The sequence below is a fragment of the Bombus bifarius genome, unplaced genomic scaffold (genome assembly GCF_011952205.1).
Source record: "Bombus bifarius isolate JDL3187 unplaced genomic scaffold, Bbif_JDL3187 scf7180000007978, whole genome shotgun sequence".
Taxonomy (NCBI): Eukaryota; Metazoa; Arthropoda; class Insecta; order Hymenoptera; family Apidae; genus Bombus; species Bombus bifarius.
This window is the reverse complement of record NW_022884363.1, coordinates 1,268,020-1,291,718: the sequence shown is the minus strand read 5'-3', so window position 1 is coordinate 1,291,718 and position 23,699 is coordinate 1,268,020. Positions and strand designations below refer to the sequence as shown.

Below are 23,699 nucleotides of genomic sequence, written 5' to 3'. Positions count from 1 at the left end.
TGAATAATGAATATACCCGTGAATGAATTTTATTCATAGCGGATAAAAATTCAAAATATGTACCTACTTAGTAAAATACAAAGGTTGTTTGATTGAAATAAAATTAACAAGAAGGAAATGAAAGCATCCTTTCTTTAGTCTTGCAGATATAAGTTATTCACTTCCTGGTGTAACCATCGTATGCATTTTACATACGCTCGAAGCAAAAAAGAAGAACACAACAGCGAAAGGCAGTAAAAGTCGCGATCGTTCCAATGCATAGCGCATTGTATGATAAGTAAGTTACACCTTTCACCCATTAAACGCAGGGCAAATCGCGCTTAAAACATCTAACTCGATTTAATTCAACGCTGCAACGCGACTCGCTTGAAACATTTTAATGAGCGACTGCTATGTCGACATTAACTTGCAAAAAAAATACATAGTTAAAGATCATACGAACCAAGCTATTACAATATTTTTGTACAAAATTGACAAAAGCTACAAACTTGTAAATTAACATCGTATACATTTAAATTAAAAAATTTGTTCTGTACGTTTCTTCCGAGAAATTTCCCTCATAGATGAAAATTCAAAGAATATTACTTTCGAAGATAGATATCTCCTTTTGAAAAATAAAAATTCTCTATTTGATTGGAAGAAAAGATATCTAACGATAATAATCCCGCAGAAGTGATATTGAAACGGTGAAAAATAATCCGGTACCCCTGTGTTACTCGCAAAATTGATTTACGCCAGGTAAATTATCGTCGACACATAACGGAATCGCAGGAGATCGCATCGAAGATAGTCGTTTCCCAACCTGAGACACCTACAAGGATTTATACGCCACTCTTCGAGAAATGAACGACAATGGACAGCAACCATAATGATTGCGATGATGGATAGATAAGATTACGACCATGAGCAAGTTACGGGATAACCACTCGCAAACCCTCGCCTCGTTGAATATGGTTCCTAAATCAAGCTTTACTGAAACAGACGGAAAAAATGATTATATGTACACACAATTCCATATTATAGTCGGATATTGCAACAGAAAGTTACTCCTCTTGATGGCATCATAAATATCAAATGAAGCTTTATATTAATCATAATACTATGTTTAATGTCTACGGAAACAATTTAGGAATTCTTGAATGTACGATAATACCTTCAGAAATTTATAATGAATAGCATTGAGTTATTAGAGACTAAATCTATGGAATTGCTCTTATCTTCTATCGACTGTTTATTTATGAAGCGTTTAATTGAAAATGGAAAATCTCATATTTCCATGAAAAATTTCAGATAAATTTCTAGTATGGAGAATATTCGGAATCGAGATAGAAATCAATTGATGGAAATGATACGAAGACGTTGTGACGCCTGTTGGATTCTAGAGGAATCCTCTAGGATCCTCCTCTTTAGGATCCTCCACTAGTGATCTCTACGATTCAGGATTTTTGAAGTCACATGATTTTCTGAACCTTCAGAGTCCGTAGAAGTGTCAAGGTCCACGGAGGATTTAGGATTTCTAGAATTCCTACAATCTTCCAGGTATTCAGAATCTTTCGTGACTATGGAACCTCCCAAATCTATTATAGGTCATTGGTCTCCCATTCTCAATTGGTTGATCGTTCCAATTATTTCTAGAGTCTCAGAAATCTTCACACTCTAGCATCTTTCACTTCTTTAGGATATTCAGAGTCTCCGGAGTCGTTGAGGTCTCCTGGATACATGTATTTTTAACTATTCATTGAAATTAAAGAATGTATCTGTTAAAATGCATTTGAATAGTCGTTCGATCAATTTATAAATTCAATGAATTATTCTGCAGAATTAAACATTCCCTCCGTTGAATACAACAAGTTCGCAACCAAAAAACTACTTGTATATCCGTTTTTTATTTTATCATATTCATTTTTTCTACGCTGTTCTTATAAAAGCGATCCAGTCACGTACGTATAGAAAGCCTTGTAAACTTGGAAATTTTATTTATTCTTCAACGATGAAACATCAATTGCAGCATAAAGTCAAAGGATTTATCCACTCTGAACAGAACTCAACGACGTCATCGTATTAACCACGTATTCAAGTCGTTCTATTCTAAAACTAATCCGAGGGGCCAGCATGATTTTCCGTCAGATATTTTCAGAAATTACGTAACCGCCGATCATTAGTTTGCGCTTCCGGTATCACGTAATCCCTAAAACATCGTCCATCATCCTGCCGGGCCGGAGAGTCCTGTTGAAGACTTAGCAAGGCCCTCGGGCTATCCCATAGAGATCCAGCTAGTCCTCGTTTCCTCGCCCTTCAGTCCAGCACGTGCAATTTGCCCAACTCTGACAAAGCGATCCTGTATTGGTCGAGACGTTTCGTTCATGCACACATACACACATGTGAACTCCTGAGTCCATTGTCGTTCGCATGCACCGAACGACGGCATATATTTTATGCACCTCTGGTACCAGCTTGTAACCGTGTAGTATTACCAAGCTCGAGTGACTCTTATTGTTAACTTTCCACGCTGGAACAAAGAATGTAAAACAAGTTTATAAGCCATTGATTGTAACAAAAGAAAAGTGAATTCTCGTTCGTGGAGCGGATACAAAAAAAAACAAATATATTTACGAAAGAGAGGAATGAGAAACGATTGTCGACAAAAGCAGAGTTTGCGAATCACGTGCTAGTATTACAAAGAACGTTTATAGATAGTACAGAAAAAGAATTAAAAAAGAGAGGTATGTAGAAGGCTTTAAACTTTGATTAGATGAAGAAAATTGTAATAAAGAGATTGTAGAATCTTCGGATCGTTGGTTCGCTTGAAATTTTGGACACTAATAGATTTTGTTATTTTATTTACAAATATTTTACGCTCCAAACTTGTTATAAAGTCAGATACTTAACATTTGTTGTAAAAAAGATTTGAGGCTTGCAGTATTCATTGAGAGCAACGAAAAATACTTAATCATACATAGTAGCAGTAATAGTAATAGTAGTAGTAGTAGTACTACTCACTTATGGAGACAGATTTTACATCGAATGAGTTGTTTTTGCGATTTACGTTGATTAAATATCCTCTAAATATCTGTCGTTTTAGCTAACAACTACAAACCCCTAAAATTAGATCCCTTTTTCCTTCGCAATTTACCATAAAATATCAAACAAACGCCAAAAGCGGTAGCTCCAGCTATCCAAACATTCACGCAGACGCAAGCAGAGTATCACAGCGAAAGTAATCAAGAAAAGGTAGATCAAGACAGCTTCAGGGGCCACGATTTGAGCAGCGTATTCACGCATCTACATAATCACGCTGGTATAAAGTCAGTCACGGTTGTTTACGTCGCACACACGCACATAAGAAGATTATAGTTGTGTGTGTATACCAAAAGCAGAGCAGGAATCTGAGTGATGTGAGCCGATCGTTTAGCGTTTTCCCATAGCGAGCGGATCTGACCCGGGATCGGACCTCGGCCGGTCGGTGGGCCCAAGAAATCGCCCCAGGTAATCACGGCGCTCGTCCTCCGCCCCTGGTACCGTTTCCTCCCCCGCACACCCACCCTTTCCAAGCAAGGATCCCCACGAACAACGCGCTCTTGGCCTTCTGGCACATACATCCTGCCCTTCTTTCCCCTTTTGTTCCTCGTCCGTACTTTCTCGCTTTTTTCACCTCTCAACACCAACCTCGCCTCTCCTATCCACCACCATCAGCTTCACCTTCGTTTCTTCTTCTCTTCTTCGTCATCTTGTTCATCTTCCAGCCTGGCCTCCTTTTCGCTACGTCAGCATCGTCCATTGTACGTTTTAATAAGGAAACGGAGTGGTCGTCTATGAAACGATCGTGTGTTTTATATCGTACGATGCACAGAAGAATCTTTGTTTTCCATCAAATCGAAATTTAGTAGAAGTTTGAATCATAATTGGATTTTACCTTGGATCGTGATAACGACAGACGCTGCTGTCTCTCGTAACCCCGATAGAGTACTGATTTTGATCACTACGTATATCGTAAAACTTCATCGAAAATAAGGATGTCCTTTAACTTTCTCGACCATCCGAACCTTATATATCCTTAAACGGCATACTCGAAAATATTTCAGTGAACTTTTACAGAGTTTGTTACATATTCAAAATACACAGAAATCGCGCCAAACTCGAAAGACCTAAGTGTGACACCTTACAGTTTCTAAAGAAATAATCTAAAAGCAACAATTCTGCCATAGCAGAATTTCTAGTACATACCCTCCCTTACGTTACAACCTGTTTACGACCAGCAGTCGGAACGCAAAAAAAACGCTGCATTCGGTTCTACCTCTTTGACGAAAGATAGACGTTCGCTATAAAACTCATGGCGCGGCAACGAGCAACTAATATTCGATAATGTTCTTCTTTTTGAAACGGAGAATTTCCGACCCAGGATTCACAGAATTTTCATTTTCTCGGGCGAGCAACCTTCTCATCCTTCGGTCTCGACTTTCGCGGTACCGTCGAGAAGAACGAGACAGAGCGAGGCAGAGTAAAAGAGACGGAGGATCGTCTCTCGGCCCGTATACACGTCTATACGACGCTATCGTCGTACCTACCCCGCGGTATTTTCTCTTTCTCTCTTCCCCGCTGAAGTCAGATCGCCCACGGGCCTCCACCAGGCCGTCGTTATTATATGTTATCGCCGTGGAAGGTATGGGAACCGGCCTGAGGGGGCACCGGATACCTACGTCGGTATTTCCCCCTCGTTGTGCCATAACGCACCATCGAGGTACACGAAGAACCGAGCTCTCCAGCTCTTGTTCCCTTTCTATCTCTATCTCTCTCTCTCTCTCTCTCTCTCTCTCTTTCCACCTTTCTCCTCTCTTTCTTTCATCTCGCTCAACGTGCTCGTTCTCCCGGCGGCCTTCGTCTTTAGCGCGCTCTTCTTCCTCCTGTGTCCCTCTCTCGTCCTTTTTCCAGGGCACTCGTCTATTATATGCTAAATTACGACGACCTTCGGCCGCGCACGCAGAACGTACCGCCTCTGCTATTGAAAAGCGCATCGATGCCTCTCTCGATACCGGATGACACGATCACGCGTGGGGGTTGAAACAAATTCGAAAGTTGAGAAAGCTGGGGATCACAGGGTTATTTAAAATTGACCGGCTTCTTCATAACACATGGATGAAGGTTTGTTGTCTTTGATTAATTAGCGCGAATTGTCTTCGATTAATTTGATTGACTTCCACAAGAAACTGTGAAATTAATTATTAGATATATTTGAAGAGCACGCGAGAGGAACACGACAAGTCTATTCTAATGGTAATTTCTCGATCTTGAACAAGTTGTCTGGTTCACAAATGCAAGTTTTCTGAAAGTAGGTAATAAATTTACAAAGTTTCGTAAACGATCAAGTCATCTCTTCGAGTGAGTTTCTTCAATAAATGAATAAGTCCACGATCAATCTGTTTCGAATGAGAGAACTTACGATGAACAGCAGTTTCTTCTAGGTGGATGTATCTTTCAACTTTCAAGATGACTTTTATTTTTTCAAATCGAACAGTAGCTGCCTCTTTTTAGTTAGCCGCGTTATTTATATACTTACGTACTATTGTACTGTTATATATATGAATTAACTGTACTTTAATTTTCCTCACATAAAAATTACCGTTCACTTTGCGAACAAATTTAATCGAGTTACTAAGAAAACAAAATGTTACCATGCCAATTAACACGAATAATCTAACAACAAACTTTCTCATGAACGATACATCGCAGCTGTAAAATATACGAGTTGACTATTATATCATTTGACTGAGATAAAATTCCCAGACACTCGATGCAACGCGTTGGAAAATGTCACCAGGCACTTTCTAAATCTGAGTCGCAAAAGGTGGCACGGTTGGACCGCAGCTATCGCATCCGCATCCGCATCCGCATCCGTATGCCTCTTCGATATACATACATTGGCGTGTTCCTGTTATCGTCACGCCTCTAGATCACCAGAACTCATTTCCTTAATCTCTCTTCCTTGTTCGTGTTTTATTTTCCTTTAACGAACCGTTCGTACCCAGCCACGTTATCCCGTTATCCCGATTCATCCCGCGTCCGACCTTTCTCCATCCTGGCCGATCCAGAAGGCATTCGTTCCAGCAGCTTTCACGAAAATGATAGCGGTTGTACGTCTGTTCACCTCCGGCATAGTAGCCGCAATAAAGAGATGAAACTCGAAGCCGAGCGATGCTGATAATCGATCCGGTTGCCACGGGATTAAGCGATCGAAATCGCGCGCGTAATAAGCAACCCCCTGAAAAATATTTTAATAGTCGCGCCAATTTCGATCGTATCTTCGCTTTATTTTGTGACTTCATTGCGTCGATCGGATGATTCGAGTAAATTTTATCGATTCTCATCGATATTGGACTTTCTTTTAACAATCGAACAAATTTTCGTAGTACTCGTAATATGCAAATTCTGGCAGAATGTTGCAGCTGTTGGCCGTTTATCGATATACAGATATTCGGGTCAAAGCTTATGGTAAATGTTATGGCGGAAGATGTACCCAGAATCGTGTTTCAGAATTAAAGAGACGCCTCGCTGTTGCATCTGAGTTTACGACCGACTCGACAATGACAATTTCGATGTAGTTTTTTTACTGAAACCACCGCTTTTCATTCACATAACCGATGAGCCGTTTCTTTCAAAAATTTCCATTAGGTTTTCATTAATCCAATAAAATAATAACCGAACGCGCCGATACCCTTTAGTTAGCGGCACATTCGAGCCGCATAAATGACAAAATATGCATTTACGAGGTGACGTTAATCGATCCGGCTGCGTCGGTGATCGTCAATTAAAGCGAACCAAGGGAGGTGACTCGGTTAAAAAAATTGTTAGCCCGGAACAGCTGCGGCTCTCTTGGTCGCAACGCTACCGACATAACTCGGAGCGATTTTGGCAGGTGACCGGAATATCGGCACCTGCCTCGCCTCGACGAGACCTCTTCAATGCGAAAGTATAATTTATATGTCGCCGAGTACGAACAGCAGCGTACCCCCTTCGGTAAAATTGCTCGAGGATTTATCGAGTCAGTCGATCAGCGAGATTTAAAAACGAACAAAACAAAATACCGTAAGCGTGTAACAAGCTTACAAACGACATCGTTTTATTCGAGAAATTAAGGAACATGGCAACTTAGCAAACAGATTTTCGAATCCAGACCACTCACGTGGGTGTCGAACGAATTTATCTCTTTACATTTAGCTTTCAATTCTTTGGACCATAGTAGGATAAAAAGTAGCCTATCTTTTTCCAGTACTTATGACGTACATGCACAGTGGGATGTTTTTCATCCCACTTTGAAATATTAAGATAATTCAAAGCACAGCGGTTTACAGCGGTTAACTGATTTCGTTTTGTCACAGATATGAATAACACTCGTTTAATAGGTGTACAGGAAAGAACATGTATTAATTCAGCCGGTACGTGTTCATAACTCATTCAGAGTGGTCGTAATTTTAAATAAAATGTCTGTGCAATTAGAGTCTTTTTTTGTATTAAAATTCTGTACCCCAAAGAGTTAAGTTACAGGATGGAATAAAATATCGAATGTGCAAACTTTTTAATGAAGTATGATTAGATTAATAAATTATGGACGGATACATATAATGGTTAAAGGCGTCAATGCATCCCGTGCTCTGTAGAATCCAAGAATAGCTTTTAGAATAATGTCAATTGCGAATTTTCTTCCTTTAAAAAATTCTTTAGTGAAAAATCTATTGAAGTAAAGGAAAGTGCTATTACTGATGTTCATATTATTAATTCTAGCGTGTGGTTCGGTACGCCTAGATACAGTTGGACAGATATTAATTCTGAATTAACAATACAAATTAGCATGAAATACGATATGTGTCTAGATATATACAATTGGACGAATGACTGTAAATTTTTGATCGGTAATGTATGTATTCGGCAAAATCTCACTGTTATAGACCATTGATATGCTTGAAATAAAAAAGATACATTCCATCTGTTTCACACCCTTTTACATAAATAACAAAGTATTTGTGAAACGTTCTTGCGGCAATAATCATTAGTTATGACATATAATACATCTTATGTCATCTATAGAAGACATTTATACTCAGAATATTCATCGCTTAAAGAGTTAATATAAGGAAAAGTTATCTTAAGCACCTTAACCGTAAATTATCGAGGAAAGATACTTTAAAAGCAGAATAAATATTCTTCTAACGTGTATCTTTCAGGTATCCCGAGTCAAGACTAGCAAAATTATTCAACGGCAGCATCCCCATCGTACTGGACTCCCTGAAGCAACATTACTTCATCGACAGGGATGGCGGCATGTTCAGACATATCCTAAATTTCATGAGAAACTCCCGTCTACTAATACCAGACAATTTCGCCGATCTGGATCTGCTTTTAGAAGAAGCACGATACTTCGATATTGCGCGTAAGAGAAACTCTCTCGTCTTATCTTTGATCGTCGTAGTCCTCTGATACGTAGTCCTTTAATTTCCATGCGATTAATTCTTTTCAAACGGTCCTTTCAACGCTCAATTACTCAACGGAGAGGCGTACCGTTAAATACGAACAAGAAGAAAGTATTCAAATTGACGAAAGAGCCGGTATTACTTAATCTCGTATAAAAATCTTTGCGGTTTGGACGGACAACTTCCTTTGGCTTCTGTAAGAAGGAGAAAAGGGGAACAAGAGATCATGGTTCACCAACGATAAATCATGTTATCTGCATGGCAGAATCTCTTCTCAGATCATTTTTCCTGCCATTAACCGCTAATACCAGCAGCGTTAAAAGATCGCATTATAATGCATTAAAACGGGTAATATCTTGATGAACGAGAGCCACGGCGAAAGCACACGGGACTCGTGAAATCCCAACGGCTCACGGTATCGTTCGATCACGATCACGTCTCCTTGTCTCCAGTGTGTGCGATCGAAAAAAAGGTAAACAGAAGCGCAGTAATATATTAATCAATATTCGAGAATTCGGTACCGAGGTAAAGAGAAAGGAGACAATATCTTTTCCGAAGATTCTTTCCCAATCCTACCACATTCAACATTGTACCTTAACGTATTATATCAAGTAGTTAAATAACGAGCGTGTTTGTTTCTGGTAAAACTGGTCTTGATCTTTATTACATTATTTCTTCTTCGAAAATCAGATGAAACGTGTTTCTATTATTGATAGACTGGGGATTTTTTATGTATTTATGGGAAATTTGAAAATGCAATACGCAAAAATATATAACATATTACCTATTATTACATCTAATACATGAAAAAGATTCTTTATCTGTATCCCATTTTTCAATTATATTCGTAAAAATCTGAATTCGCATAAATATCTGCAGTCTGACTAGCAGTAATTGATAAAATTGTCTATAGCCGAACAAAAAGAGTTAAAAGACAATCTGCCAAAATAATAAATCATATTCACGACACATCACTTTAAATATCTATCCACTTATCTTCCAAATTCCGAATGAACTCATCTCTACATTGTTTTTCCAGCTATGTGCAGGCAGCTGGAGCAAATGAAAAAGGAGCGTATAAAAAACGGTTCCACGACGACCACCACGATGTCTTCTTCGTCCCCGAGTCCACCGCCAACCAATCAACTAGGCAACCGTGGCACAGGATGCACAACGCTACCGTGTAACCGAGACTCTGACAAAATCCGCGCCAACGAAGGGAATTGTAACTTCGAGTGCGTGGCCCTTCACGTCAGCCCAGATCTGGGGGAACGAGTTATGCTGTCTGGCGGTCGCGCGTTACTGGACGAGGTGTTTCCGGAAACGACCCAGGCGGTAATCGACGCTCGATCTGGCGTTGCTTGGCACCAACAGGACGCTCGTCACGTTATCAGGTTCCCATTGAATGGTTACTGCAAACTGAACTCCGTGCAAGCCATCACCAGGCTTTTGAACGCGGGATTCCGCGTGGTAGCCAGCAATGGTGGCGGCGTGGAAGGACAACAATTCTCGGAGTACCTATTCGTTCGACAGGCTATCAACACTTGACGGAACACCGCTCATCAGCGGAAGACTAGCTCGAGGACGGTTCGTTGCCTTCAACGCGACCACGATCCCGAGTGAAACTGTCCAGGAGAACTCTTCAAGACTGCGTCACGAACGATGATGATCCGATTGTTCTGGCGGACGGAGCACCTTCGTGTCCGAGATGTTGCGCGAAGATAAGATATCGTAACTGTACGTTGATTCTTCGTTCGAGGGAATACGATGACCGTCGGTGATGGAACAGTTTGTACTTTCTTGTAATATAGCGGTTCCCCATGTTCTTTAGATCGACGAATTTTAATTCATTCTTTTATCCTTATTAAGGACCAACGTTGAGTTAACGCAACATTTATCGAATTCGCTTAGTATGTTACTTTTTTCACCACCAGATTTTGCGTTTAGATTCTACGATTTTATAAAATTTAAAGAAATGTAAGTATTTGTAATGTTATGATAAACTATTATTACTTAGTCCTTAATGAGTTAAATCGACCGATCTTGACTCTGACAATTGGATAGGCAGCCATGTAATCGTAAATTTCATTTCCTTTTGCGATTCTTGTATTCTGTGATATATATCGAGTTTCGGGGATTCCTTTCGTTGATAGATGTTTAATTATATGAACCACTACTGTGGTTCATAGCATTGAAAAATCTATTACCTGGGTAGAAAGAGACAATTATATATGTATAATTAGGTTTTGCAGGGTATGTATATTCTTGATAGAAGGTTTCGATTTTTGTCCAGATTTCCAACTACAGTTACGATAATGAATGACAAATGTAACGAGTATTTACACTTTTGTATCGAATTGATGAAATCGATGTTTAAATTTAATTTAATTACGCGAGGGAAGTCAAACAAGAACAGCCGTTGTATTCTTGGAAATCATTTGGAATAAAATCGAAGTTCATTTACATTGAATTTTATTCGATAATTCCGAACGTTTAATGAATCGAGTGCCTTGAGTTACTACGCGTCTTTACGTTACAGATGTTCGACTCTGCATAACGTTAATGAAATTACGACTGGTGCGGCGTGTAATTTATAATTATAAGAATTACCGTTAAAATCGTTTCAATTCTTTAAGAAAATCGGGCTAAGAAATATAATCTTCGCGGTTGTATATCGTCGAACGGTATCATCACGCACGCTCGTGACCCACTTATGCATATAAGTACGTCGGGTGTGCCGCTTCTTACTTTGCTCTTATTTAATAAGGTGTACCTATATGTATTTAAATGCCATATTAATTAATGTAAATACCGCGAACAAACGTGTATCTATATCGATATATAAATATATATATATATATAAAAACTGCCGACATCTAGATGCGGAACATTCGACAACGAAATAATTCGCGTTGATCTCATCGACTCAAGCTGTGTTTCTAATTAAATAAATTAGACAGAAGCGACCTTCTACCACAAGAGAAACGAACGAATAAAATTAACAAAAGGAAAAAAGAAAAGAAAGAAAGTTCTTTGTATCGTTTCTTTTAATTCGAAGCTTCGCTAAAGTCTCGCGAGTTCTGATCCGCTTCACCGACTGTCCCGGTTATTAACGCGTTGAAAGGAGGAGAATAGTTTCTAATCTTCGATAAGACACTTGCTACGATAACTATCGTTTCGATTGATTTAATAAAATGTTTATTACTTGAAACCGTGGAAACGATGGTGCTTTATTTCGCGCGGGTCGCGAATAACTCATCACCCGAGTCACCGTCCCTTTCACCAATCGATGCATTAAATTTTAAAATTCACTAACGAAACGATTACGAGCGATTACGATTACTGGATGTTATTTAAATGTCTGCTTATTTGAGAGGTATATCCTCGCGATACGAGAGAGAAAAATTGTAAAAGCGGCGAGGAGGACCGCTGGGTTCGGTCAGTTCTCGAGAGGAAAAATAAAATCTGACGGAGAAACCAAGCGGAATAAATCCATTAGTCGGACAATTCAGTTTTCGTAACGCTCCGGTATAAAAATTCGATAGGCTCTAAACTGGTTACGCGATATCTGCTTTCGACTTTTCCACCTGATTGTGAGCAACTCGAGCGTCCCACGCGCTGACCTTTCGCTCTGATGACTTTCAATCGATGCGATGACTTTTGAACGCCGCGGACAATAAAAAACAAAAAAAGAAGATGGCAGTAAAAAATTATTGCGTTGCCGGTTCGCGTTATTATTCGTTTTAGACACGGTGACTGGCCATATCATTTTGCGAACCACCCAGCTTCCCAACGATCTAAAAGAAAACCTTCCCTGATAACTAGCGAAGGACAGAGACAATGGTAATAACCAGATTTATAAATCCACCTAACAATAGATCCCTCGTAGCGCTAGACAAAGAGAAAAAGGGGGCAGCGCATGGAGAAAGAACAAGAGGAAGAAGAAACGGAGGTGGAGAAGCAAGAGAGAGCAAAAGAGCTCGGAACAGCGTTGATCACGTAACCGCGGGAATAAGGGATAAAGCGTACAAACGTCATTGCCTCAGGCCCCGTTTCCATGGTTACCGTGAACTCAATATCCGCGATGCCTGGGGGTAGTACAGGCCGCGGGCTGTCATCCCTCGAACCTGCCGAGTAGAGAGCCCAACGCTCTGCTTCGACCCTCTCACCCAACTCTCTCTCATCCTATCTCTTTCTGTTCGCAGTTCTGTTTTCCTCCTTCCTTTATCTTTTCATCTATCCTACCTTATTGTTTCCGTCATTTTCTTTACAATCCCCTCTTTTTTCTACAACTCCTCCCCTTTTCTCTGCTCTGTATTTTCCCCTTCATTTTTATACGTTCCTCTTTTGTCCTTTCTATAATCCTGTTCCCCTTTTTCCCCAAAACTCCACTTTTTTTCATCCCTTTCCTCAGTTTCTTCTATATCTTTGTAACTACCACTCCTTTTTCTCTGTCCCTCGATTGTCCACCTTTCTTCTGTTCTTCCTCTCTCTCTCTCTCTCTCTCTCTCACCTCTCCTCTTCATGCTACCTATTGCACATTTTACCACCCACCCCAACGTTCTCCGTCTCTGTCGAGCAACGGCTTGATTATATTCCATTTCTGGATCGCCTCGGGGCCGCCTCAGTCCCAGGTCCTTCAATACACGACACGAGGCGAAGTAGCCTTTGGCGTCAACATGGAAGACGGGCTTGAAATTCGAGAATACGCCGGGACGCAACGCTACCCATTGTCTGCATGAAGGCTGAACGAGCGATATTTTTCACGATATCAATCCTCCGCTAACCACGATAACCGCAATTCCATGAAATCGTGATATGTTTTTAATCTGTCATCCCAAGCTACTTCGGTATATTTTCTTCTGTTTTTTTTTTACATTTTACTCATTTACTTCCTGTAAGGGTATTCTTTTACTTTCTAATATCTTGTTGTATGATTAGCGTAAATTTTATGTACTTAAATAACGACGATAATTAAAGTACATATATATATAGTTACGAAGAAGAAATTATGGTCGCGACAACATCAAAGACACGAAGCAAATGTGCAAATGGTCGACCATTTGGCAATTTCTTTAAATGGAATCTTGTACCGAATATTGCCAGAGATGATAGCCCAGCGATACATAATCACAATCTGATAACTTTTAACACGCTTATATTACATAATTGACTTTCTGCCACATGTGTTTTATTTCACGAACAAAGATAAAAATCTTACATAAGTCATTCAATGGTTACTGAAATTTTGCTAATGGATTGTTTAATTGAACTTAAAAAAAACATTTACTACATAAATACATCCATCAAAAAAATGTAACATAAATACAAATGAATATATTAAAACAAAAATGGTACAATAAAAATGATATTTACTCGATTATACTTCCAGTATCTTAATCGTTTAATGTTGTAAATACATTAACAGCCCGAAACTTTATGAACTTATAATTTCACGGAAGCTATACTTACAAGCCGAACTATAACAAGGAAGAACAGAATTTTATTCCTTTTCGAAAAAACTCAACGTACCCCGCATAAAGATCATTTTCCTTTTTTACATGACAAAAAAAACAATTAGAAGCCTAAGAATAAAAAATTCGGGCTATTCTTTGGTGAAACTTATTCTTGTGTTTTATTATCTCTCGATTACGATTTATCCAATTACAATTTGTAAAAATATCATACTGTACCAAAACTGCTATGTACCTTTAGTATTTTTTTTTTTTGTTTCTTTACATTCCTCTATTTATATATTTATGTTAATAATTCCACCTAGTGGCAGTTAGGAGAACATTATAATATAACTAACTTCGGAAATTTGCGTTTTTTTTCATCGAGCTCGTAAAAAATGATGCAATCATTCTAAAGAGGAACACGCAGCTAAGTAAAAATTTCTTACACTGTGAAGTGCGCGGCAAAAAGTATGGTACAAGTAATTGTATGTGCGCCTTTTCCGATAAAAGTATATAGCTACTAAAAAACGAATTATTTACATGTTATTACTCGAATAATGTTGCTTCAACGATCTGTTTTGTTTTTTTTTCTTTTCTTTTTAATTATAAGCTCTCTCTCTCTCGCTCGCTCGCTCGCTCTCGCAATGAAAAACTTATATCAATTGCTATTATATATATTTATATATAAAAAGGCAATCATTTCTTGGTGCACGCAATAACAAATAGAATTATGTAGCTGAGATCAATATTGCAATCATATATCCTTGCACCCATTACGCTTTAAATAATTTTTTCCTCTTTTCTTTTTCTTTCCTCTTTTGTACTGATCCACCTCATAATTAATCAGCGCTATGGATAGTCAAAGTTAATAGTTCAGTTTAACTTAACATCTTTTACGCAATTCATCAGTCTTGTGCGCGTATTATATTTTAAATCGATATTGAACCGTTGAAGCATAACGTTTCACGTAATTGTAACTGAAATGTTACGTTAGACTCGCTTTTATTCTCCCGTTATTTACACTAGAAGACTCACAGGTGTACGTGCCTTTGCAATATATTTTACTTTTCTTTCTTTTCGAATGCCTATCAGGAAGTGTTATCGTGCATTCCAAAAAATGTGGAAGCACGAAAATCATCGAGCAATTACAGTTAATCCAGATTATCAGAATACTTTAGACTTCTTCTTTTTATTATAATTCCTGTTTGTACTCGGATAATCTGAAATAACCATCTTACGCGATTTGCTAAAAAAAAATAAATAGTATACCTCGTATTGTATCATTCTGTAACTCCAAACTACAGCAGTACAATAGAAAAACTTCTATTATTGCCTCAACAAACTTATATCAAATTTATATTACAGCTTATAAAAATCGATGATTTCCGGTATCGGCATCAGTGTATAGTATTTATGTTTATATTTAAGACAGGAATTCACTATCTATGTTCCGTACGTAAATCTGCAAAAATGAACATGAATCATTCAAGATTAAAAACCTTTTTATAACGAAGGTTACCATGGAAAATCTAAACTGATATTATACTAAAAATCAAATCTGTACGTAATAAATGATACATGCGTATATGCATACATGTATGTATTGATGGTTCTGCATATGAGACATATACAATGATTTCCTTTTTTTATCTTTTTTTAATGTTGCACAAGAATCTATTTCGGACACGTGTAGTGTAAGACGCTCATGTGATGAGCAAGTTAGGAAAGATTGATATCTTTCTAAATATTCTGTTCGATAATAGGCACACGTACATCTGCAGCAAATTCTTTTACATTATAAATCAGGTACACGCTTTTTTTTCAATCGATTATATAAAGCATATTTTTCTCTGAAGATTAGCAAAAACTGTACTAATTCCGAAGAGGAAATATAAATGATTAAATTAACATCAATCGAAGAAATATCCGTAATTCTTACTTTTGTAAATATTTCTTTAATAAAAAACGTAACAGCTAATTCTTTTATAAACACTGAAAATGTAGATTACAACATAATATACTGATAACAATTCCATCTTATTGTGGAGAGTAGCTATATTCTGTTGTACCAACATTGAAATTATCACTATTTAGTACTTTATACGTAAGGTATTGTACAAATTATTCCATACTTTTTGGACAGTGTGCTCACAGTATGTTATTACATTACAGATTGCAAAAATACGATTTATTATGTTAACAAAACACGCACTCTTTATACTGTCGCTACAGTGTCCAAAAGTATAGGTCAAGTGTTACAATATAGTAGGCATATACATAAATGACAATATACACACATTCATTCGGCATACATTCACCATATAACAATACTTATATATGGCCACACAACATCCTTTCCATAAAGAGACTATCCAAGACTGATCATCAGGCATGTGCTTATACACATTGCTCTTTCCAATGATGCAATTTTGTGTTGAAAAATAAAGAACAATCTATTATATTACATTTAAAAAATCTTCAGTCATTTACAAATAGGGAAGCCTATCGACACGGTAGAAATAATCTTATCTTGGATGTATATGGAATCCCGACGTGATTCGTAATGAATTTCATTGTATGTAACTTATGAAACACTGTACAATGCAACGCACACTAATGTCACATGATTCGTCAAGGTCCATTGAGGCCAGCTCACACAAGACCATGTAGATAGAGCGCCAGATATCGGGCGGGTCACTTAAGTTCCTGCCCTTTATAGAACATCACTTCAAGTATGATTTATAGAGCATTGTGCTCCTACACGTTTCTTTTTCTTGTTCAAGAAGGAACAATAAGTCTCTGAAATTCACTTTCTTTAAACGTGGTTTCATTGGCATTTGTCTGTTAATCCCAGTCGCTGAAGCGTTCAATCCAGAATTACTGCCAGGACTATTAACAGACACCCCTATGTCAAGTCTAGGCTTCTTACGTGGACCGATTGCTCTCAAAGCTGTCAAGTTTGCTTCCCTTTGCCTTAATTCCTCCATTTCTGCACGTTGCATCTATATGAAATTTCAGATGCTAATTAATTCTTCTTAAGCTATATTTTTTTCTAAATTTATATATTTGTGAAAGTACCTCTTTAGCTTTTGCCTTTAACTTGGCTTGTTCTGGATCCTCAGTTTTTGCGCGACTTTTTGCCGCACGTAAAAGTATTTCTCTTTCTTGTTCTTCATGTCTTCTACGTTCCACTTTATCCAAATCTTCTAAAAATTTTAATTGTGCCCTAACATCCTGTGTTACTTCGTAACGTGGGTCCACCTGTAACCATTATACATTATTTATGCTAGAAATACTCGATTTGATTAACAATTATGATATAAAATTGAATCCTCATTCAATTTATTATAATCTGTGAACTTCACCTTTATCAAATCGGCTCTATGTTCTGCTACCACTGCTAATTTTTCTACTAAATTTTTTAACCTTTCTTGTACAGCATGAGATATTAACGCCGCAACTTCTTGATTAGGTTCTTCTAATCCATAACTGGAAACTAAAGAATAAGTTTATATCATATCTATGTCACATATGTTATATATACTATGTTACGTATTCACATCGAACAATTGACAGAGGTAACTACCGATTTGTTTTATTCTTTGCTGTAATGGTGTCATTTGTAAGAATACTTCATCTTTACAGGATCTGATTTGTGTTCCAACAAATTCTGTAGAACCAAGAATCCTTTGCGATTCTTCGGCGAGATTAACACCACCCATAGCTGCGACATCATTGATATCGTCATCTCCCCTATTTAACCAAAATAAGCGTATATATATAATGAATAAACATTACAAAACAATATGACAAACAACAAAAAATCGTTGCTTACGTGTATCCTGCAGACGAAAATGTCTTTTTTTCTTTTTCTTTAGTAACTGGCTTTGGAACAAAAGAAGGCACTATGGCTTTATTAACAGTAGTGGCTGTGTTGACTGTTTTGCCTTGCGTTATGGTTGGAACTGTTTTAACAACAGTTGTAATAGGTGGTTTTTGAATTGTAGGCACAGTAGGTCGTATCCCAGTTATCGCCGCCGTTGATTTCACAGTATATGGTGCAGGACTACGAACTGCTGTTGTGACAGGTCGTATCTAAAACAATAAGTACTTTATAATTTACTTCAATCTAATATTGAGGAATCTAATCTAATTTTAACATATAAATGGCCAGTTGAATTTTTCGGATCGTACCTACACAGACAGCGGACGACATTTGGATACAAATACATGAAAATATAATTTTTATATATTGCTTGTTTTGAATATATATATATGGTTTATATTTATATAATATAGTTTTGAATATATATTTATTTTAGAATCTATTTTTTCGTCGTCCTCTAAATGTGTAATGATATCCAACTAGTCATTTACATAAGTCTAAAAAAAAGACAACAAATAAAAAGATATTTTATAAAAATGGATAATCGTAAGCAAGTAGTACACCAATCATTAACAACCAAGAATCAGAGCATTAATTTGTCTCTATTATGGAAATTAAATTACATAGCTTATATATACAGCAATATATTTACAATTCAAATAATATATTCTAATGTAACAAAATTAAACCTCTTCTTATATCTTACCAGCCTTTGTTGAACTGGCTGAGCAGGTCGTGGGACTGTAGTTGTAGCTGCAGGTAGTGGAGCCATTACTCTTACTTGTGTAGTTGGAGTAACTGCAGTTACAGGAATTGTTGCAGCTGTCACAGCAACAGTTGGTCTAAGCTGATTCTGCTACATTATATTATAAAATACATTAATATTAAGCAAATAGTATAACCAAATTGAGAATTGCTATCAATTACTTTCAATAACAAATTCATCAATATACTGTACATAATAATACACTAATCTATTGATAGATACATCAGAAAATTATTTTTGAGATTATACTAATTATACTCTTTGGTTTCTTCTACTTTTCAGTTTAATTTTGTCTGATAAAATTTTAATATCTCTTTTTTACATTTGAACAAAATTTTTAAACATAAAACTACTTTCCAAGTTTAATTTATAAATAACCTGCCATAAAAAGACTTTGGATGTTAAAGATCATCTTTTATCACCTTTTTTTTTCAGAAACTGCAAAATACATGTCTTGTACAAATCTCAACAACAATCTCTCTCAGTGATACAACTTAAAACTCTGAAATATCAACATAGATCAGTGCTGTCCATGAAGAAATCTTACGCGATTTTTTATTCGTCTTCACGCGTTATCGCTATAAAAGGAAGAAAGTTTAGAAAGATATCAACAAGTCTGACATATGATTTTCTTCTTTTCTTATTTGAGTCTAAAAGCAGAAGGCAATATACGAGAATGGGAAGAATCCACTTTATTCGCAAGTAGTACTTATACAGCACTGATATACACATATAAATGTAGACACAAGATAACATTATATGTAAACTATGTGTTTATAATCTGTACACACTATTCATGAACAATTTCTACGAACTGTTTGTAAATTTATACGAGACTTTACCTGTGTTACTACAGGAGTGGTAGATGTTACGGGAAAAACAACATTGGCTGGAGGGGGTTTTATTCCCTCTATGACCAATTCTTTTGTAACAAGAGATTGACGTAAAAGTGGCAAACTTTTCTTGAGAAATCCAATCAGACATGGTTGTGGTGATGCATTTAATAATCGTTCAAGCCTATCACAGAACTCTTCAGGTTCAACTTTAGTATCAATTAACTCTTGTATTAAAGTCCGAACATTTCGCTCCACCGCTTTAGGTTCTCGACTAGACAACTCTAACAAGTTTGCTAAAAATTTACGGCACTTTTCTTTGGTATTATCTGTAGTTGGACGCTATAATTAAAAAAAGACAGCGTAACCAACTTAATACACTATAAGCAAAATTATTGGATACATTTAACAACTAATATACACATTTCTTTTTAGTAATTGCATGTAATACATACTGGTGTAGATGTCTGAACTGTTTGAACAGTAGTAACAGGTGGAGTAGGAGTACTTGAAGCAGCAGCAGTTACTGTTGATGGAGTTGTAGTTGCTGTTGTAATAGTTGCAGCCACAGTCTGTACAAATAAACAGATACTATAAGATTTTCTATATTTAAAATTAAACAAAGAAAATAAACTTTTATTTGATAATTCTACGTTTAAAAAATTAATAAATATATACACTTTTCTTTAAATGATATTTATGAATTTGTAAATTCTGTAAAATTCTATATGAATTACAAAACTGCAATGTCATTCAAAAGTATTTAGAAGCATTTTGCAGCATTGCTAAAAATAAAATATAAACAGCAAATTTATGATATGAATAATAATTTTATATATAGAACATGCTTTTATATTTAAGTTTATAAAAATGTTCGTAGCATCACATTTTCCTTTTTCTATTTCTACAATTATAATCTACATATGTCCTCTATATGCATGCTGAACTTCTGATTCTTCAAACACAAAATCTACATTTTTATGATTTTCTCCATTATTTTTATTATTTTAAGAAATCAGATGTCAATAGATACATATATTGTGATTTGATACAATAAGTTTAATGGTATTATGTATTAAAGACGCACTTGTACCTTGTACAGACTCGTAATTTCTTTTACTATATTATACTTTAATTGCTTTTTATTAAGCTGTACATAATATACTTGATTTTATTTTACATACATAAGTACTGTACATGTTTGTAGAAGAAATATTTTATAAGGAACTAATAAATGCATCAACTTAATAAAATATAATTTTTTATATATGAAATTCTAACAGAAAATTAATACATGAAGAATCAAGAATGTTAACTTCATATTTATCTTTTTCAACTAATAATTTTTAAATTACCTTGAATATAAATTATTATGATTTGGAAATAATTTCTAAAGTTGTGTAAATATGAATTTCATTTCAATGAAAATAAAAAAATTTATATAAATATGAAGAAAGTGTCATTGTTCTATTATAAATAATTGCAATAAATATATAAATGTCTTTACTTTCCAAAATTTCAAAAATGAGTTACTCTATGATACCCTTAACCAATATAACATGCAATATCTATACGAATGATAATAGCATTGAATTTAATAAAATAATTGCATATTTAAAAAATGTAGAAAGTCTGTCTACAATAAAGAGGCATCCCAGCAAATAAGCCAATACAAAAATAAAACTTTCTGTATACTACATAAAACTTCTGTTTTATGACAATTGGATATTTTTATAAATCCTTAAATAAATAATATAATATGTAGATATAAATTCTTTCTTTGCATATATCAAAGTGATATTTGTACACCTAATTATATTTTAAAGAAAACTTCATATGATTGAAATAACACAAAGATAGAATGAAAGAATATAAACATAATACATAGCCTTACCAATAACACCATTCCAACTAATGGCACAAACTAAAAATCTACTACTGCACTACATCGAGTCTTGTAAGAGGTATAAGAGTGCGTCACCTGAATAGATTTTCTTAACGTGGCGAGTGGTGGGCCAGTGAACTGTGTGTTCAGCCTACTTACAGCCGGCACTGAGGCTAAGCGATAGGTAGTGCCCGGAGATGGTGCAGCAACCACTGCATTTCCTGCTATACTATTTGGTGTAACTGTAGTACCACCAGGTGTACCTGCTGTTGGAGCTGGCCCTACCCTTAGTAATTGAAACTGTCCAGTTTCTGTTTTTAATAGTATATGACCCTGAGTTCCAGGTTGAAGACCATGTAATGTTTGCAATGTTATCTAAAAAAAATTTTTTTTTATTTTAAAACAATTAAAACAGTAAGGACATTAACGCACACATAATAGAAGCCAAAATTTATAAAGGAATATTTTTCAATACAATATCACAGATTATTCTTGATAATAAAATAATAAAATCAAAATTGGTTTATAAACTACAAATATCTTACCCCTGGACCTCCAGGTCTTGTTCCAAGCATGTGTGGACCAATCACTACTCTAGATGCAACTTGCTTGCCTGCTTGTTGTCCTGTCACCGGTGTGGCAGGTCGCATTGCATTAACATTAAGAATTTGCACATTGCTGGGTACTATCGTAGATGTAACTCCAGCTTTACCCTGTAGTGCTGTGCTGACTGTGCCAGCCACAGAAACAGGAGCAGACATTGGAACAGAAACCATGCCACTTTGTGCTACACTAGTCTTTATCACCAAAGCTGCACCTGACGGCTTATTTACACTAGCAACTGTTTGACTGCCTGTTTCACTGACAGAACCAACATTAGAAACATTTGATGCTGTCTGTAACACTGCCGGTGAAGTTATTCCCAAAGTACCATTGGCCAATTGTCCAACAGTTTGTGCAGGAAAAGAAAGTTTGTTATTTGCATTAGCTACCCCTGTGGTTGCAATTACTTGACCAACAGTAGGATAAATTATTTTGACAGGTTCATGTGTTTTGGTAAGGCTTGGTATATTCGTCGTTTGATTGCTGGTCACTTGGTTTGTAGTAGCTTGATTGATATAAGCAGCAGGGGGGACTGCTGACTGTGTATGCTGTTGCTGCTGTTGCTGCTGTTGTGTAGTAACCTGTGGCGCCACTGTGTTTGAGGTAACCACGTTTACAGGGAGAAGAGTACTCGTGGTAATAGACTTCGTGACTTCTTGATTCATCAGACTATTTACTGTAGTAGCACCGCCACCGTTTGAAACCCCATGTTTCTGTGGTTGTACCGCGGTGATGGTGCCCCCGTTGGAAATACCGCTGTTCACCTGATGATTCTGCTGGCTGACTGATGCAGAACTTACTTGGTGACCAGATACAGCTGGCGTAGATGTTACCAGTTGTGTTTCAAGGGAGCCCACTATCGCGTTCACTGCAGATTCATCGACGTCCGTGCTCAGAGCTTCCTCCAGAAACTTAGCTGACGCCATTTTCTTCCAAGCTCCAACTGTAAACTGATCTACGCATGCGCCTGTCGCAAATTGTTCCCATGGTGCATTGCCCCCCCCACCATGGCTGAAAATTATACGCGGCCTTTCTTCTGTTTACTTTCCACCAATCTCAAATTCATCGATGTTTCTCACCATTGTGAAAAATTCTATCAATCTTTTCCTAACTCAGCCACGAATTACCATGTTCTTTACTTCTTCTACATCGGAAAAGCAATTATCGCCATATTACATGCAACGTCGATCATTTATGTTATGGCTGTCAATACACGGCATGCAAACACGTCACCCGCCAAAATGGCTATCTTCGAAACTATAAAATAGTACACGGCTCGCATTTTTAACAACATTATATTGGTATATAAATCGAAAAATTATAAACATGTATAAAAATTTTCAATCCCTGAGAGCTCTGTACATTTACTTCCTTTAAGGATGCTGTTACTGTTAGTAACAGTTGCCTTAAACAATATGTGTTCCATAATCAATCATTTCATAAGCATCTATATCCTTTTCGCGTTCCGCAAACTTTCTCAATTAAAACACATCAAAATTGTAAATAAGACTGAACGATTTGCGCTGAAGACGATTCTAACGCCCTCTGACAATGAAGAATTAAAATTTAATTGCTACCTCAATTTTTGGCGGTACAATCTATCTTGTATTATTTAATGTAGCAATGAATTGTAGAATAAATTCCTCCAAAAAGTTAGTATTTGGAACAGAGAACTTGATATGATTATTTCTTTTATACCTTTTTACGCAATTCCCTGTTCTCACAGTATGTATTGTAAATTATTTATAATTTTCTGTAATACACCTGCAATAATCTGCATAAAAAATTATGCGGATATCACCATTAAC

At 36.6% G+C, this 23,699-nt stretch overlaps 2 protein-coding genes across 9 annotated transcripts in view; one reads left to right on the top strand and one right to left on the bottom strand.

The window, feature by feature from the left end:
* Nucleotides 1-11,673, top strand: part of LOC117204351 (BTB/POZ domain-containing protein KCTD1) — a 39,986-nt gene extending 28,313 nt beyond the window's left edge. For all 6 annotated transcript variants that reach the window (XM_033441642.1, XM_033441646.1, XM_033441643.1 and 3 more), the window contains exons 4-5: nucleotides 8,217-8,422; nucleotides 9,502-11,673. In XM_033441642.1, coding sequence (XP_033297533.1) covers nucleotides 8,217-8,422; nucleotides 9,502-10,010 — 715 coding nt within the window. In that variant the 3' untranslated portion in view covers nucleotides 10,011-11,673. The remainder of the gene's footprint in view (nucleotides 1-8,216; nucleotides 8,423-9,501) is intronic.
* Nucleotides 11,674-14,177: 2,504 nt separating this feature from the next.
* On the bottom strand, nucleotides 14,178-23,388 carry LOC117204350 (transcription initiation factor TFIID subunit 4). Of its 3 annotated transcripts, none has more exons than XM_033441640.1 (10): nucleotides 21,834-23,388; nucleotides 21,385-21,663; nucleotides 19,859-19,975; nucleotides 19,413-19,745; nucleotides 18,511-18,657; nucleotides 17,754-18,013; nucleotides 17,505-17,671; nucleotides 17,284-17,414; nucleotides 16,997-17,179; nucleotides 14,178-16,920 (listed from the first exon to the last, which is right to left on the bottom strand). In XM_033441640.1, exons 1-10 carry the CDS (start codon nucleotides 22,815-22,817, stop codon nucleotides 16,642-16,644), a joined length of 2,880 nt encoding a protein of 959 aa, XP_033297531.1. In that variant the 5' UTR covers nucleotides 22,818-23,388; the 3' UTR covers nucleotides 14,178-16,641. The 3 variants fall into 3 exon arrangements, with proteins under 3 accessions (XP_033297531.1, XP_033297530.1, XP_033297532.1); XM_033441639.1 differs by having other exon boundaries at nucleotides 18,511-18,660; nucleotides 21,834-23,387; XM_033441641.1 differs by having other exon boundaries at nucleotides 18,511-18,660; nucleotides 21,448-21,663; nucleotides 21,834-23,385.
* Nucleotides 23,389-23,699: the final 311 nt, after the last annotated feature.